At 39.0% G+C, this 18254-nt stretch overlaps 1 protein-coding gene across 1 annotated transcript in view; it reads left to right on the forward strand.

The window, feature by feature from the left end:
- LOC132397174 (anoctamin-9-like) overlaps positions 1 to 18254 on the forward strand; it is a 136451-nt gene that overhangs the window by 38886 nt on the left and 79311 nt on the right. The window contains exons 8-12 of the mRNA XM_059975578.1: positions 1043 to 1177; positions 1613 to 1709; positions 5196 to 5256; positions 5721 to 5803; positions 6171 to 6185. Coding sequence (XP_059831561.1) covers positions 1043 to 1177; positions 1613 to 1709; positions 5196 to 5256; positions 5721 to 5803; positions 6171 to 6185 — 391 coding nt within the window. The remainder of the gene's footprint in view (positions 1 to 1042; positions 1178 to 1612; positions 1710 to 5195; positions 5257 to 5720; positions 5804 to 6170; positions 6186 to 18254) is intronic.

An 18254-nucleotide genomic window follows, 5' to 3' on the forward strand; every position in this document is an offset into this window, starting at 1 on the left:
AACAAACAGGAACACGTAAATGCCATGAAGTGCAGCTCATAGTTCTTTCAGGGAACTGAAACTGAAGGATCAGATAGATGCTGGAGAGAGAAAAAGATCAGTGTAACACCCTGGAAAAGGCTTCACTGCTAATGTAATGGTCTTTCTGTAAAAGCAGTGTTTGGGTTATGGTTAGAGATAACTGGTGCTTTGTAACGTGAGCCATCAAATCAGGGGAGCAGTTTCTGTGTTGTGTGCCTGACTCTTGTGTGAGCTGGGATACTTTGTTCAGTGGGAGATGAAGAGAGAAGACACTGGAGAGAACTGCTCATGGAATTCAACCCAGTGAGGGACCGTGATTCGATGGAGCAAGATGCCGAGGTCTGTTGAGGATTGGTGAATGACTTTTGGAAGAGTTAAGCTCCAACTTGTGCACATTTAACTGTTTAATTATAATGGGTACTTTAGTTAAGATTCATAGATATAATTCCTTTAATCATATGCAGTGTACTGTCTGTTATTTCTTGGCACTGAGTTGTAACAGGGTAGCAAGTTACACAGCGTCCACATAAACCAGGGTTTGGGGTGAAAGAGCCATCCCAATCTTGTGGGTTTGGCAGGACCTGAGTGTGTATTTCCTAATTTTACGCAGCCCAAGGAAACGGTGGGGGGGGGGGGGGGGCGGTGTAGTTTCATCAATATTAATATAGAAGTCAGAGAGGAGCTAGCAGAGGAAACAACTATATTTTTAAAAAATCTGTCTTGTAGAAGGTAGCTTCTGTCACAATAAAACAGATAAGCCAGTTAATTAAAGTTAGCATAAGGTCATTTGTGGCAAGCTAGTGAGCATTTAGAATTGTTTCAAATAAAGACCAGGACAGCATGGATTTTAAATTGACATAGACTTCAAATGATATACTTCTGGATTTTTGCTGTGATAAAGCACTATTTAAATATTCATTGCATTAAATATTTAAAAAAGCTAGCATTTGGCATAGGGAAAGATCAGTATGTTTAAATCATTTTGTATTTTGAATAACTTGCATTTTTCTTTTTTTTATAGGCTCTACTTTGGAGAGCGTCTTGCCTTGTACTATGCCTGGCTTGGTTGGTACACTATGATGCTAATTCCTGCGGCAGTGTGTGGCACTGTAGTCTTTGTGTATGGATTAATCACCTTTGGAAATAATCAAGTGAGGTACAGCTTTTTGGAAGATTTTTACCATACATATAATAATTACATAAATAATGTAATATTATAGGTGTAATTGTATTCAATTGAAGCTCATATCCTTGCAATGTAATACTAAATTACATGAGAATAGTAACTTGAATTTTGGCAGTACTTCACAGTGGTGTGGATGATCCGTAACATATAAACAGCTGAACATAATCAGCAATGCAACTATACTTTTGCTGCCCAATAACAATATGAACTATATAGTATTGCTGAGATATAGTATCTGTAAGAAAAAAGTAGACAATTACTGTTATTTCAGTGGTTTAGCATTGAATTATTGACTTGAATTTTGACCTATTGGCACTAATTTCTGAAGATTCTCCATTCTTCAAGAACATTACCTCAGAAATGCAATGAAAAGTTTTATCTGTTTTATCCCCATTGGACCTACAGTAAGGAGATCTGTGATGCCCACACAACTATCATGTGCCCACTGTGTGATCAAAAGTGTTCATTTTGGAAGCTTTCCGATACATGTGCCTATTCAAAGGTAGAGTAAAAAAAAATATTTAAGATAATGAAATTATTTTGTGAAAGCTGAAAGAATGTCAATGGGAAATTTTTATTGTTTATTTTCTGATATTTTCAAACATTATTGGACTGGTGAGTACTTAATGTCAGTGCTTTTATGAACAGCTGAAAACTAATAGTTAACCCAGGACAATTGTATAGTTTGTCAAAATTGACCCAGGATTTTTGGTCACACCACAGACTAGGCCAGTATAGTCTTGTGTACAGTATTTTGCAGATAGAGGGCTGAGAGATGAGTTGATTGCGATATGAAAGGTCTTCAGGTGGCTGGAATCTTGACAGAATGCAATAGGCATTGGATGTTTCCTTTTGTGGGAAAATTTAGAACTAAGAGAGTACTTTTTAAATTAATGAGTCTCCCTTTTAAGTTTGTGATCTGGTGAATTTAATTTTCTTACCTTTGGAGTCTTCTTGTTAGGATAGTGGAAGTAGAGTCTTTGCTTTTTATTCAGCTGTAGATAGAATCTTGATGGATGAGCAAGTGGCTGAGAGGTGACTGGGAGGTAAGTGACTGAAACAGAGATTTCATCAGATCTGGCTAGAACAGTCCAGTGACCTGTCTCTGCTCCTAATTTGTATGAATAGATCTGGATTTATACTCCAATTTAAATGGTGCTGCTGAAGGCCAGCAACCACTTACTGGTGGTTCTCAAACCAAGAATTGCAAATAAATACTTTATTAATAATGCTTTTTCCTTAAAAAAATATTGTAAACAATTACCCCAAACAATGAAGAAGTGAGCCACAGTGAGGCTGATTCGAGGGTCAAAGCATGATTTGAGGGTTGAAATGCGAGCAAGGTTGAGGTGTGTTTAAGAAGAAATGGTTGGAGTGATGTTGAGGCATGTTCAAGAAGAAGTAGTTGGAGGTGGAGTTAGTGTGAGTGGAAAAGTTTCAGGGCCTGTCTACCTAAACTGCTAGCGAGGTTTGATCGACTTAAGTGATGGGCTGATTTGGAAAGGTTGGGTGTGGGCCAGAATGTGGCAGCAGGGTCCAAGCCCAGAGCATATCGATGTGACAGGACCTAGGTCTTTGAACAAGGAATGACCGGATATTTGAATGATGTAGGTGCCGAGCCAGTTGGATTGAAAAAGCAGGGTGCCAGGACCGGAGGTGAGGATCGAACCAGTTCTGCTTGCTGCTCCGCTCTTCGCTGTGCTGAAGCTGTGGACCTGCTCAGACTTCTTGTCTCTGGGCTCTGTGACATTTTGCTCTGATGTGTGGTGAACTGTGGTTGTGGGCTTGCTTCTGCTGCTCCAGGATTCGTGTTTCTGGATTCACTTTCATTCTGAATCCTGTTTGCTTGCTTTTATTGTTTGCACGATTTATTTTATTTTCTCTCTGCGCACTGGGTGTTTGCACTTTTTTAATGGGTTCTTTTGGGTTTCTTGTTTTTTAGCTGCCTGAAAGGAGAGAAATCTCAAGGTTGTATAATGTATATGTACTTTGATAATAAATGTACTGTACTTTGGATCCAACCAACTCTTGGACTTGTCCCTTCCCCTGACAAATACAGAATGGATCTATACATGGAATATCCCAGGTATTCTAGAATCCTAGGATTCTAGAAGTGTTGGGGGGGGGGGTGTGTAATGAGATCCAAGAATGCTTTGACAGAACATACTGCGGGGGGTGGAACTTGGTCTTGTGTAAAATCTGTTGGGATACTTAACACCCTTAAATGTCTCTAAGAATCAAAATTATTTAAAAACTACTTAAATTCATATAACAAATTTAAAGAAAGGAAATAATTCTCTAAAAATTAAATTAAAAATATACAGAATCAATTACAATTGTTTAAAATATTAAAGTTAAAATAAATTTCATATTCTGTAGCTCAGAATCCCCATTCTAATCCTATATATTGTTTAATCTGGTGTAGGAATGGGGAGATAGTTTCCCTAATATGCTGAAGAATCTCAGCAAGGCTCTGTGGCTTGCCTCTCAGTAAGTCCCAGACTAATTGTAAAGCTGTACAAGTTCAGGTTTGGCTTCCCTTAGAAACTGCTATTTATAAGACCATAAGACGTAGGAACAGAAGTATACCATTCAGCCCATTGAGTCCATTCTGCCATTTCAACATGGCTAATCCTGGATCCCATTCAACCCCGTACACCTGTCCTGTCACCATATCCCTTGATGCCCTGATCAATCAAGAATCTATCAATTTCTGCTTTGAATATACCCACAGAGTTGGCCTCCATTCAGTCTGTGGCAGAGCATTCCACAGATTCATCACTCTTTGGCTAAAGTATTCCTCCTTACTTCTTTTCTTAAAGGTCACCCCTCAATTTTGCTGTGCCCTCTAGTTCTGGATACACTAACTAGAGGAAACATCCTCTACACATTCACCTTATCTAGTTCTTTCAACATTCAGTAGGTTTCAATAAGATACCCATGCATTCTTCTAAATTCCAGTGAGTAAAGGCCCAAAGCTGCCAAATGCTTCTGATAAGTTAACCCCTTCATTTCCAGTATCATCCTTATGAACGTCCTTTGGACTGTCTCCAAGAACAATACTTCCTTTCTGAAATATAGGGCCCAAAAGTGTTCAGAATACTCCAAATGCAGCCTGAGTAGTGTCTTTAAAGAGCAAACATGAGGAAATCTGCAGATGCTGGAAATTCAAACAACACCCACAAAATGCTGGTGGAACTCAGCAGGCCAGGCAGCATCTATAAGGAGAAGTACGAAGGGTCTCGGCCCGAAGCGTCGACAGTGCTTTTCCTTATAGATGCTGCCTGGCCTGCTGTGTTCTACCAGCCTTTTGTGTGTATTGTCTGATTAGTGTTTTATGGCCAGAACAATTTGGTCCTTTATCTTTGCATTACAAACATACTAACTGACTTATTCCCTGCTTATGTCTTAACTCACTTTTAGCAAGTAGAAACAGTTTTAGTTATTACCAATTCTCTGGCACATTTTTCTTTCCTAACGTAATAATTTTTCTTCCTTTTTAATATGCTGAACTAATGCATCTGGATCATGAATGTTATCCTTTCTCTTTGATTAGTTTCTCATTTATTTCCCCCATTCAATTTTATATGTTTTAATGGTCCTTTTTTTTGCTGTGAACAACTGAATATCTTTTATGATCCATAATGTTTAAGTTGCTTGCATACCTTTGGTAGGCTGGTCAGAGAAGAATTATACTCTTCTAGCACTTCTCTGGTTGATCTGTAGTCAATTAAGTATTCTAGATTAGATCTGTTGTCATTAAACTAAGATGATAGCATCACCAATTAGTTGATTCTCAGTGTGGAAGCTTTGACAGATGAGCAAATTCAGTTATCATCTCAAGTCTATGATGTTACAATTGGTACGTAGTGTTTTAGACTTTTTAAAATATATTCTCATTAAACTCAGGTGCAAAAAGAAAACTTACAGTTACAATTCAGAATCATGAGTGACCAGTGCTAATAAGTAAATTCTTATTTTTCTACAGATTACGGAACTCTTTGATCAGGAAATAACAATTTTATTTTCAATGTTCATGGGAATCTGGGGTATGTACACTTCCTTTGACACAGCAATGGCTATTTATTTTTATGTTGGCAAGGCAAAACCAGGCATTGATTTGAGTGATATCCATGATGACATCACAGTGAACCTGATTTAGTATGTACCAACATCCAGAGATTTAAACATTTAGATGGGTGCAGGCAACACAAATCATTAGAAAAGCCAAGGCTGATTTTTTTTTTTGTTTTTGAAACCAAGTATGTTCTTTCTCTTATTAATCCCACAGATGAGATCAAATAACTCAACATGAGGTCATAATTTTCTAGTCTGTGATTTGTTGTCACGGCACTTTCCATCCCAGAGATCTATTCATTTTGGCAATAGCAAATTATACCACAAAATATTACCTGCTCCTTCTTAACATTTACTCTTACAACAATCTTTTAGTATTATTATAGAATCCTAAACATCGGTAACCTCAACAAATATTTTTTCTCTCAAAATGTAGCCACTATATTTCTGGAGTTGTGGAAACGAACCAGAACAAGAGTCATCAGTGACTGGGATTTGTTTCATTGGGATGAGGATGAGGTAATCTGTACTGATTTACCTGCTGATGCTGTGCACAATTTCACTAGATTGAAGTTTGAAATTATGCGTAATTGCCTAATCGACAGTAAACTGTTCAGTTGCAAGATTAACCTGTACATTCTTTCTTCTCTTATAACTATTATGTCCCTTTTTCATACGTAATCTTTGCATCTACTAATTGCCTCAAAGGAAATCAGAATTGTACTACAAAGTGCGAGCTATCAAAACTTCAGTATTATTCAGCATTGTTTCTCAATTCAAATTCCTCTAAAAGTAATATGGTAGTACTTTCCCATCCTTAATAATTTGTAATGTGACTCAATGATTTTCATATTTATAATTTCCTTTGCTTATTTACCCTTTTTAGATTCGTATTTTCCAGGTAAATTATTTTTTCCAAGAAGCTATTTTTAACAGCTTTAAAAATATTTCCCAGTTATATATGCTTTGGTGATTTTGTTTCTAATTTGTCGTAGACCTCCTTTGTATTAGTACATTCATGAATATGTTCAGTGCACAAATTTAGAAATTGATTTTGTTTCTGAATTTAAAACATTATGTACGGATTTCCTTTGGTTAACATTCCCTTAGTTATATCTCTGGATAGTAATACAGCCTTCAAAGATTATGGGTTATGCATAATATTGCAGTATCCAAACAGCATGCTCTACATTAATTTAAAAATATAAAAGAAATTTGATTTTTAATTTTAAATTAAACTGAAAATAGAAATTTCTTACAGATGAGGAATGCTTTAAAAAATTAAATAAAAAATTTGTAATTTGACAGCACAATATTATCTGTATGTAGCTACTGAAAATTATGAATTTAATTTTGCTTGAATTACTTGAATTTCATTTCAAACTGAAAATGAAAGAAAAAAAATTATTTCTTGAGTTTCAGTTTGTTGCATGTGTTTGGCCAAGTTGCCAAGAGTTAAAAACATGTGCTGATCAACTGGCAGGAGTGTGCACTGAGATCCTTAAGCTCTTGTTTTGGCAGACTGAGGTACTGACCTGCTTAAAATACCTTCAATTGTACCGGTACCCAAGAAGAATGTGATGACCTGCCTGAACAATTATTGTCTAGTAGTACTTACATCCATAGTGATGAAGTGTTTTGAGATGTTGGTGATGAAACATGTCAGATCTTGCCTAAGAAGCAACTTAGATCTGCTCCAATTTGCCTACTGGTGCAACAGGTCCACAGCAGATGCCATTTTATTGGCTCTTCACTCAACCCTGGAACATCTGGACAGCAAAGATGTATACATCAGGATGTTCTTTATTGACTACAGCTCAGTATTCAGTACCATCATTCTTTTAAAACTGATTAATAAGCTCCAAGACCTTGGCCTCAAAAAATTCTTGTGCAATTGGATCCTCAATTCCTTCTCTTACAAAACCCAGTTAGTTCAGATTGACAACATCTCCTCCACAATCGCCATCAGCACAGCTGGGAAATGGTCGTGGTGAGGAAGTGAGTCACTCATGGCTGGTCTATTCCCCTTCTAAAAGGTCTGCATTTTGTATCTGTTGTCTTTTCTATTCCCGGTCAGACCATCAGTCCTCTCTGGAGCAAGAAAATGGATTTAACTAGTGGAAAGCACCTGAAAAGATTAGTGTTCATGAAAATGCCACGAATCATCGGGAATGCTTCACACAGCGGAAAGAAATGAAAAGAAATTTAGCTGGAAATAGAGGAGTTATTGATGCGGTATTTCAGTCATAGTTGAGAAGGAAAAGCAGAAGTGGCGTGATATCTTGACAAGAATCCTTCACTGCATAAAATTCCTTGCAACTCAGAACCTGGCTTTGCGAGGACACAGGGAGTCACTTCAGCTAGATGGTGACTCCAATGTGGAAAATTTCCTTGCCTTACTGAAACTACTGGCCATCTTTGACCCTATCATAAAAGGACACCTCACTCATCCTGGATCCACGTCTTATCTTTCACCAGGGGTCCAGAACGAATTCATCCACATGATGGCATCCACTGTTCACCAGAGTTAACTGAGAAGCATTCGTAAAGCCAGGTACTATGGTCTCGTGTTCGACTCGACTCGTGATCAGGCACACCATGAACAGATGTCAGAAGTAGTGAGGTATGTGGAAGTTCATTTTGAGAGGAAAACAGTCCGTGTTAGAGAGTTCTTTCTTGGTTTTATCCAGATAAGCCAGAAGGATGCTAAGAGCTTGGTTGAAGACATCTTGAAACAGTTAGAGAAGGACGAACTAGAGCTACAAGATTGTCAATCACAGTTCTATGACAACGCTGCTGTGATGGCTGCACACAGAAGTGGTGTTCATTAAAGAATAAGTGAGAAAAACAAACTGGCAGTGTTTGTGAATTGTGACAATCACTCACTCAACTTGGTGAGTGTACATGCAGCCAAGCAGGATACAATGATGGCCATGTATTTTGGAACTATCGAAACTCTACGTGTTTTTCTCTCGTTCAATACAGCGCTGGGAAAAACTCAAAAATGCCATGTCTGTGGTTGTTAAGTCAGAGTCCGATACCAGGTGGAGTGTAGGACAGAAGCAGTGAAGCCCGTCAACAAGTACCTTGAGGAAATTCTTCAAGTTCTTCAGGACATGGTAGACAATGAAAATGAGACCAGTGAAGCAAGAAGTGAAGAAAGGCATGTTGTTATGATTTTCTGATTTTGTTATGATTTTGGAACAAAGTACTCATTTGCATTGTATTCAAAAGAGGCTGCAGGATCCTAGCATGAACTTCCATGATGCTGCCCTGGATTTGAAAGCCTGCAGAGATCATTTTTATGATGAAAGAGAAGTGTTGGTCAGTGAGTCACTCAAAGAAGGAGTCAGTCTTGGTCAAAAATGGAATATTGAAGTTGAAAGACATCAGAAACAAAAGAAACGAATGGCTGATGAGAACTCGAGAGATGCTGAATTAACAACTAAGGAGGAAATGGAGGGAGTCATGAAGGGAACACTTGACACTTCACAGATCCTTCACTCATCTTCACAGAGAAATGGACGAAAGGTTTGCTCGTTTGCATGACACTGATGCCAAGTTTGGGTTCCTTCTCGATGATACTGTCATTACAGCCCTGACAGTGACGACCTGAAGAAGAAGTGTGAAAAATTTGAGTGAATTGTACAGCTCTGATGTTGATGGACAGCAGCTATATGAAGAAATTTTGGATTGCAGAATATTGCTATCAAGGCGGGTCATCAAGACCTGAAGAGCTTCTTGAATTTATTGTTGAGTACAGAGATGAGAGTGTCTTCCCCAATCTTCGTATTGCTATTCAGATAATACTAACCATCGCAGTTTCCATTGCCAGCTGTGAGAGATCATTCAGCAAGTTAAAACTAATACTTTTGTATTTGAGAGCCTCCAGGAGTCAAGGCAGACTCTGTGATCTTGCTCTGCTGAGTATAAAAAGAGAAGAAACTGAAAAAACTGACTTTGATCACATCATAGACCAATTTGCATCAGTGAAAGCAAGGAAGGACAACGTGCAGTTGTAATTTTCATGTAGTGCCATAATTTGTTAATTAAAAGATTAATGAGCTTGACTTGTATTTTTGAGCTGATATTATGGTAAAGTTATCTAAAAGATGGGTGTCAGATGTTTGGACAGGGGCGCAATTTCAGTGCTTGCCATAGGTGCTATTTTCTGTAGATATACTCCTGCATCTACATGAAATGCTGTCACAGGAAACCAGTATCTGTTATCAATGGCCCCCACCATTCAGAACATGGTCTCTTCTCACTGCTGCCATCAGGAAGAAGGTACAGTAGCCTCAGGACTCACACCACCGGGTTCAGAAACACTTACTAGCCTTGAACCATAAGACTTTTGAACAAAAGGGGATAACTTCACTTACCCATCATTGAAATGTTACCACAACCAATGGACTCATTATATCATTTTCCTGATATTTATCTATCTATCTATTTATTTATTGTCTTTTAGGCAGTGGTTGAACACCTAAGTTGTTGTGGTCTTTCATTGATTCTGTTATGGTTATCATTCTGTGGATTTATTAAATAAGCGTGTAAGAAAATTATTCTCACGGTTGTACATTGTCCCATATATGTACTTTGATTATAACTATACTTTGAATTTTTGAACATTGAGCTTTATTTTTTTGAACCTACCTTCTTAAAAACTTCAATGGACGAAGAGAAAAATCCATTATAAAATGATTTATTTTATACAGGAGGAACTTGCTCTTGGGCTAATATACAATCCTGATGTACCACCGGTAAAATACCACTATTCATTTGTACAAAAATCAGTAGTCTTGTTCTTGGCATTTGTTCTGGTAAGTGAACCCTATAATAAATTTCTAAGTTTGCTAACACATATTAAGTCAATTAAAGCCTTACTAAGTTTTCTGAAAGTTTGTGGCTATGTGAAAATGAACCAGTGTTACATCTCACCTTAGAAATTACACCTTCAGTCACAGCTCAACTAGAAGCCATTGAGTTGCAACAGTAAAAACATTCTAATGAAAGAGGCTGACCACCATAGACAAAATGGTATACAGCTCTAGACCTTTCTCTTGCTACCTTTGCAAAGAGGTAGCATGAGAATGCAAGAATCCAACATTGTGGATCTTGTCATAACCAGTTAAATAAGGTCATTCAACTCCTGTGTGCTAAAATAAGTTGTCATGCTTCCACTTGAAGACATGCTCATACTTTTACTGTTATATAACCATATAACAATTGCAGCATGGAAACAGGCCATCTCGGCCCTTCTAGTCCATGCCGAATGCTTACTCTCACCCAGTCCCACTGACCAACCCTCCATACCATTCCTGTCCATATACTTAACCAATTTTTTTTTTAAATGTCAACATCAAACCTGTCTCTACCACTTCTACTGGAAGCTCATTCCACACAGCTACCACTCTCTGAGTAAAGAAGTTCCCCCTCGTGTTACCCCTAAACTTTTGACCCTTAACTCTTATGTCCTCTTGTTTGAATCTCCCCTACTCTCAATGGAAAAAGCCTATCCAAGTCAACTCTATCTATCCCCCTCATAATTTTAAATACTTCTATCAAGTCCCCCCTCAACCTTCTACGCTCCAAAGAATAAAGACCTAACTTGTTCAACCTTTCTCTGTAATTTAGGTGCTGAAACCCAGATAACATTCTAGTAAATCTGCTCTGTACTCTCTCTAACTTGTTGACATCTTTCCTATAATTCGGTGACCAGAACTGTACACAATACTTCAAATTTGGCCTCACCAATACCTTGTACAATTTTAACATTACATCCTAACTCCTATTATAAAGGCCAGCATACCAAAAGCTTTCTTCACCACCCTATCCACATGAGATTCCACCTTCAGGGAACTATGCACCATTATTCCTAGACTGCATTTCTCAATGCCCTACCATTTACCATGCATGTCCTATTTTGAGTATTCCTACCAAAATGTTGCACCTCACACTTAACAGCATTAAACTCCATCTGCCGTCTTTCAGCCCTCTCTTCTAACTGGCCTAAATCTCCCTGCAAGCTTTGAAAACCTACATCATTATAGACAACATCCAGTGCTTTACCCTCGTCAACTTTCCTAGTAACCTCTTCAAAAAATTCAATAAGATTTGTCAAACATGACCTTCCACACACAAATCCATGTTGACTGTTCCTAATCAGACTCTGTCTATCCAGATAATTATATATACCATCTCTAAGAATACTTTCCATTAATTTACCCACCTCTGACGTCAAACTTACAGGCCGATAATTGCTAGGTTTACTCTTAGAACCCTTTTTAAACAATGGAACCACATGAGCATATGCCAATCCTCTGGCACCATCCCTGTTTCTAATGACATTTGAAATATTCCTGTCAGAGCCCCTGCTATTTCTACACTAACTTCCCTCAAGGTCCTAGGGAATATCTTGTTAAGATCCGGAGACTTACCACTTTTATATTCTTTAAAAATGCCAGTACTTCCACTTCTTTAATCATCATAGTTTCCATAACTACCCTACTTGTTTCCCTTACCTTACACAATTAAATACCCTTCTCCTTAGTGAATACTGAAGAAAAGAAATTGTTCAAAATCTCCCCCCATCTCTTTTGGGTCTGCACATAGCTGTCCACTCTGATTCTCTAAGGGACCAATTTTATTCTTCACTATCCTTTTGTTATTAATATAACTGTAGAAACCCTTTGGATTTATTTTCACTTTACTTGCCAAAGCATTCTCATATCTTCTTTTAGCTTTTCTAATTTCTTTTTTAAGATTCTTTTTTACATTCTTTATATTCCTCAAGCACCTCATTTACTCCATGCTGCCTATATTTATTGTAGATCTCTCTTTCCGAACCATGTTTCTGATATCCCTTGAAAACCATGGCTCTCTTAAGCTTTTAACCTTTCCTTTCAACCTAACAGGAACATAAAGATTCTGTACCCTCAAAATTTCACCTTTAAGTGACCTCTATTTCTGTATTACATCCTTCCCATAAAACAAATTGTCCCAATCCTTTTGCATCTCCTCAAAGTTAGCCCTTCTCCAATCAAAAATCTCAACCCCGAGGCCAGACCCTGAGTCCTTCTCCATAATTATAAAAAATGTTGCTCCATTACTTGTATGCTTTTCACCTTACTCACATCTGCAGCTCTTCAACAGGACAGGAAAACACTCACTAACATATTTTTCTCTCTGCCAGGAGAAATAGCTCATAACAAACATTTGCAACAGCAGATTCTCTGCCACCAAACATCCTGTGATTAGTGAAGGATCAGATACCGTTGTAGATCGTCATGGGCTCATGTGCAACTTGTGTTATAATATTCCATCTGCCTTCACTGCACAATAATAACATGTTTCACATGCACCACTTATACCCACCTTTGCTTCTGAGGATCAGGCTCAATTCAGAATTATGGGAAGGACAGTCTGCTTGCTACTTCTGCAAATGTGCTACTAGATTCAGGCAGGGAAGATGAGGAAAATACATTGCCACTTCATAGGTCATTTCCAAGTGTCAGTTCAGATCTTGCAACCCACAAAAAGTAGCATACATTTTACATGGTCAGACAGATACCAGCCTATTCAGGGGAAAATTACCAGTCAATCTACTGGATCAACTCAGTAGATCAAGCAACATCTGCAGGAGGAAAGGAATTGTCAGCATTTTAGGTTGAACTCTGCATCAGGGCTTTGGCTTCTACTCCAACTGCAGGGTTTCAACCTGAGTGTCAATAATTCTTTCTTCCAGCGATGCTGCCTGACTGCCTGATTTTTTTTCCCAGCAGATTGTTGCTCTAGATTCCAGCATTTGCTATCCTTTCTCCAGGGGGAAAGCAGAAGAAATATGACAATTTCTGGAAAGACATGTCCATCAGTTTTGCTCCAGTAGGCTCATTCAAGGACTTTTGGAAGCTAGCCTATAGGAGAAGGATTTTGCACAAGTATTTAGAATAGTTTGGTGAATTGCCAGAAAGCACATAATAGACATCAAGGAGTACAGGGGAATTCAGCATTAACCTCTGAATGTTCCTTGAGTGATACTTGGATATCATCTTTCCTATAAGTAATGACATCTCCTCATAAGCAGTGAGGGATCCAAGCACTGGTCACCAGGGGAAGGCTGTGATCTCATCTGATTGCAGCAAATATGATGGCCATCCAGTGTTACAGTGAAAATTTTCACTGTCCATTGGTGATTGCAGACTGTAGCGATCATGAGCAGACTGGACTTCACTTCTGGGGAGACATGGCATTTGTGCAATCCGCTTTCAGCCAATTGCAGGATGTCTGCATTGAAATCTAGTTTCTGTGTAATAATAGTGGGTCAAAAGAGCGATGATCTTTCTTAGGTAATGACATTTGTGCTCCCATCAGTATATTGAAATTAGTCCAGACTGTTGCTGTTCATACAAAGATAATGCACTTTCAAGCTGTGCTATTGTAAAGCTGTTCGGGGGCCACTGTTTAATATTAAATCATAGCAATTTTGTACAAAAGCCATTCAGCTCATTGTATCCATAAAGGAAGTAGCCCCAACAAATATTAGGCCAATAATCCTGCAGGTTACTGAAGTTAATATTATATATAGGTATCCGTTAGTCTTGTGAGACCATGGATTTGCACCTTGGAAGGTTTCCAGGGCACAGGCCTGGACAGGGTTGTATGGGAGACCGGCAGTTGCCCAAGCTGCAAGCCTTCCCCTCTCCATGCCACTGATGTTGTCCAAGGGAAGGGCACTAGGACCCAAGCAGCTTGGCACCAGTGTCATCGCAGAGCAATGTGTTGTTAAGTGCCTTACTCAAGGACACAACGCACTGCCTCAGCTGAGGCTCAAACCAGTGACCTTCAGATCACTAGACCGAAGTTCATATATACATCCAAGTAGTGTTTGAATGTGATAAAATTTCCTTATCCTATCACACTTTCAGCTAATGACTTCCAGACCATTTCTACTTTTTGAGTGTGGGGAAAGAATTCCTCTTCCTTCTAATTGCTAAACTCAAACAACTTATACCACTAATTATATTGAATGAGCATACTCAAATAGAGGAGCTTTGCAGTTTTTTAAAGCCTTAGCTTTTGGCTTTTGAACCCTCTGTTAAGAGGGTTTTATTAATAATTATCCTAATTAGGATAATTTATCCTAATTATCCATCTCCCATATATATCTGTATAATTCAATTATATACTTCTTCAATGTTCATTTTCCCAAAGAAAGCAATCCTACTTATTCAACCTTGACGTGATGTTCCAGTCTGTCTCCTACAAGCCCTACCTAGTGCAATCAGTGGTTCATTTAATATCACAGAATGTATACATTCTGAATGCATATAACTAGAAATTGATACTCTTCGCAGACCGCCATGAAACAAGAACCTCATAGAATGAATCAAAGAAACATCAAAGCCTGAAGCCTCTTTCCTCCCTTTACACAAGCAATAGCAAAAGCGTTGACCCCCCCCCCAACTTACACCAGCAAAAACATTGAACCACACCCCCCTCCACCTTGCAAACAGCAGCAGAAACCTTCTAAAGAGACCTTGATCCTGAGACCCTCAAAACTACAGTCCATAAGCCAGTACTTTGGTATCTCAGACAGGCCTACTGAGTGGTCGCTCCTGCAACAATGAGAGCAAACACCAGCAACTTGCTGTTTCAATGTTACAATCTTCTGCATTGCTTCTGCAAGCCCGTCTTGAGGACTGACAGACTCTTACTCTCCATCGAGAGAAATATTGCTCAAGTAGAGAGGCCTATCTCTGACAGCAGCCAGAGGTTAGCAAACACACCGCCTGCTGTCTCGGGCTTCCGGTCTCGATGTTTAAGTCCCCCATGATGCCTCAGTCAGCAAGGAACCAGAGGGCTCCTCCCTGACTTCTGACCTCCCAGTCCTGAAAGCGCACATCTTCCAGGCAGTTCCTTGAGATAGCGAAGTGTTAGGCTGCAGAGGTGGTTGGAAAACCCACTGCAAAGAGCCACAGTTCACAGATTATAGATCACAGACTCCAATAGAACCCAAACCACCTTGAAAAGAAAAGAAAGAAATAAAAAGAGAAGAATAAGCTGTTTCATGGACAAACTAGAAGAAAATGCCTGGGTCTACAAAATCCACTGGCACCATCATATCTTGTTTGTAATTGTAACAGAATTGTAGCACTACTTATATCATGGCCTAACTGGTGTAGAAGAGCATACAAAGGCACTTAGAAGATGGATGAATAATGCTAAAATGGTAAAGTTATTGAATTAAGGTTGATTTAGTTAAGATATCAATCATTTTCTTTTTCACATTTTTTGACTTAAATATTATGATTGTGAGGCACTTAAGCTGAAGTACAAAATTCAAAATAAATGTATCGTCAAAGTACGTGTAGGTTACTATATACTATCTTGAGATTCATTTTCTTTCAAGCAGTTACAGGGGGTAAAAAAGGAAATATAATACTGTTTATGGATAACTATATGTGCAAAAGAAGACATACTGCAAATAAAGTAACAAGTATGTGTTAATTGGTTCTTGTGACATACTTATAGAGTGTGCACCAGTGCAAGGAATCATTTTCCAAGTGATGAATTAAGAGAGTTATCCAAGTACTGTTGTATTGATAGACCTGCAGCTACATGCTCAGCAACCCATCAAGAATAACCATATGCCCAGCTGAAATGGTTTTACCCAGAAGATGGAAAGAAAACTTTTACAACCATTTCTCATTCATTTGAAAAGCATTAGCACACAACTTAGCCTTTGAAGCAATGGCTGCAGAGACTCAAGGGGCTATTTGGCCTTTTGATGGACTATTATCATGTATTCTGTATCTGCTGTTGCAGATACAGTAGCCTTAGACACCTCTAAGGTCCAGGAAGAAGATAGTGAATTTACTACTCTTGCTCTAAAACAGCTTCTTGTAGTGATATTGAATTACTGAGGTCATTCATCAGAAAATCTGTTCCAAAATTCTCTTCCTTTCTTTCACCTCAACCATTTATTCAACTACATGTGATGCATTCTTCATTTTCTGCTCCCTTGATCTCCTAGGGTCACTGCATTATACCAGTGGTCCCCAACCAGCGGGCCGTAAAACATGTGGTACCGGGCCGCAAGGAAACAATATGATTTGGTGATATGAAACGATATGAGTCAGCTGCACCTTTCCTCATTCCCTGTCACGTCCACTGTTAAACTTGAATGCATGCGAGGTCATCAGTCGGTCATTAACCTACAACTACTTGATGAATGAAAATCAAACGTTGCTTGAGAATTTCTTTGGAAGAGGTGGTAGGGGAAATAAAAGGTCTAATGATGATGATAATGCACAGACAGCTGAGGCCGAGACTGCAAAAAATAAGAAAGCTTCCTTCAACAGAAAATATGACGAGTCGTACATAAAATATAGCTTTAATGCAACTAGTGACTCGCACGCTCCAAGCCCCCTGTGTGTGATATGTGGAGACAAGCTGTTTAATGAGGCAGTGAAGCCCTCAAAACTGCTTTGGCACCTTGAGTCCAAGCACCCTGAACTTAAAGACAAATCCATTGAGTTTTTTGAATGGAAAAAACGTGAGCAAGCAGGACAGAAACAAGTGCTGAGAGCCACCACCTCCACAAACGCTGCTGCTCTGAGAGTGTTACACTTAATGGTTAGCTGTATTGCTAAGGCTTAGAAGCCTTTCACTGTTGGTGAAGAATTGATTCTGCCTGCTGCCAAGGACATGTGTCATGAACTGTTGGGAGAAGCTGCAGCTAACAAGATGGCGCAAGTATCTCTTTCAGTTACCACAGTTTGAAGGAGAATCAATGACGTAGCGGAGGACATCGAAGCACAGCTGTTGGAACGGCTTAACGAGTCACCATAGTATGCTATCCAGGTCAAGGCAATACTGCTGGTTTATTTGCGATATATATTTCAAGACAATGTGCACAAGGATATGTTGTGTGCACTGCCGCTGCCAACTAACACAACTGGGGCAGAACTATTCAAGAGTTTGAATGACTACATGTCAGGCAAACTGAACTGGTCATTCTGTGCTGGAATATGCACAGACAGGGCTGCAGCTATGACTGGACAGCTGACTGGTTTCACTACCCAAGTCAAAGGGATTGTTCCTGAATGCCAGTCTACACAATCTGTCATACACAGGGAAATGCTGGCTAGCTGAAAAATGTCACCTGATCTTAACAGCGTATTGAGTGACGTTGTTAAAGTTATCAATCACATCAAAACAAAAGCCCTTAACTCACGTCTGTTTGAGCAGCTTTGCGAGGAAATGGATGCAGAGCACAAACGCCTTCTCTTACACACTGAAGTCAGGTGGCTATCAAGGGGGATAGCCCTGGCCAGGGTTTCTGATTTAAGAGAGCCACGACAGAGATTTCTTTCAGGAAAAAAGTCACTACTGGCAGCACACTTCAGTGACGAGTAGTGGATAGCAAAACTCACTTATCTGTGTGACATCTTCAACCTGCTCAATGAACTCAATTTGTCACTTCAGGGGAGAATGACAACTGTCTTCAAGTTGGATTCTGGATCAAAGTCAAGGCTGAATATCCTGAGATAACCACGAAAGCAATGAAAACGTTGCTTCCATTTCCAACATCATATCTCTGCGAAGTGGGGCTTTCTGCAATGAATGCAGCGTAAACTAAATTGTGGAATAGACTGGACATAAGGAACCCCCTTCAAGTATCACTGTCTCCCATCACCCCTCGATGGGACCGTCTTGTTGCAGGGCAACAAGCTCAGGGCTCCCACCGATTCAGTGATATTGGTGTGTTGCAATGATTTGAAATGTTTATACGAGGAAAATATGTGCTGTGTGTTTAATATCCAAACGTTACTTAAAATGTTATGATCCTATTGACTTACAAGTGACTTGTAATTGACTTATAACTATATTCATGCGAGGAGAATATGCGCTGAGTGTTTAATATTAAATTCGTTAGATAAACCCTTCTAGAAACAAAATTGAGTGT

The sequence above is a fragment of the Hypanus sabinus genome, chromosome 7, assembly GCF_030144855.1.
Source record: "Hypanus sabinus isolate sHypSab1 chromosome 7, sHypSab1.hap1, whole genome shotgun sequence".
NCBI classification, from domain to species: domain Eukaryota; kingdom Metazoa; phylum Chordata; class Chondrichthyes; order Myliobatiformes; family Dasyatidae; genus Hypanus; species Hypanus sabinus.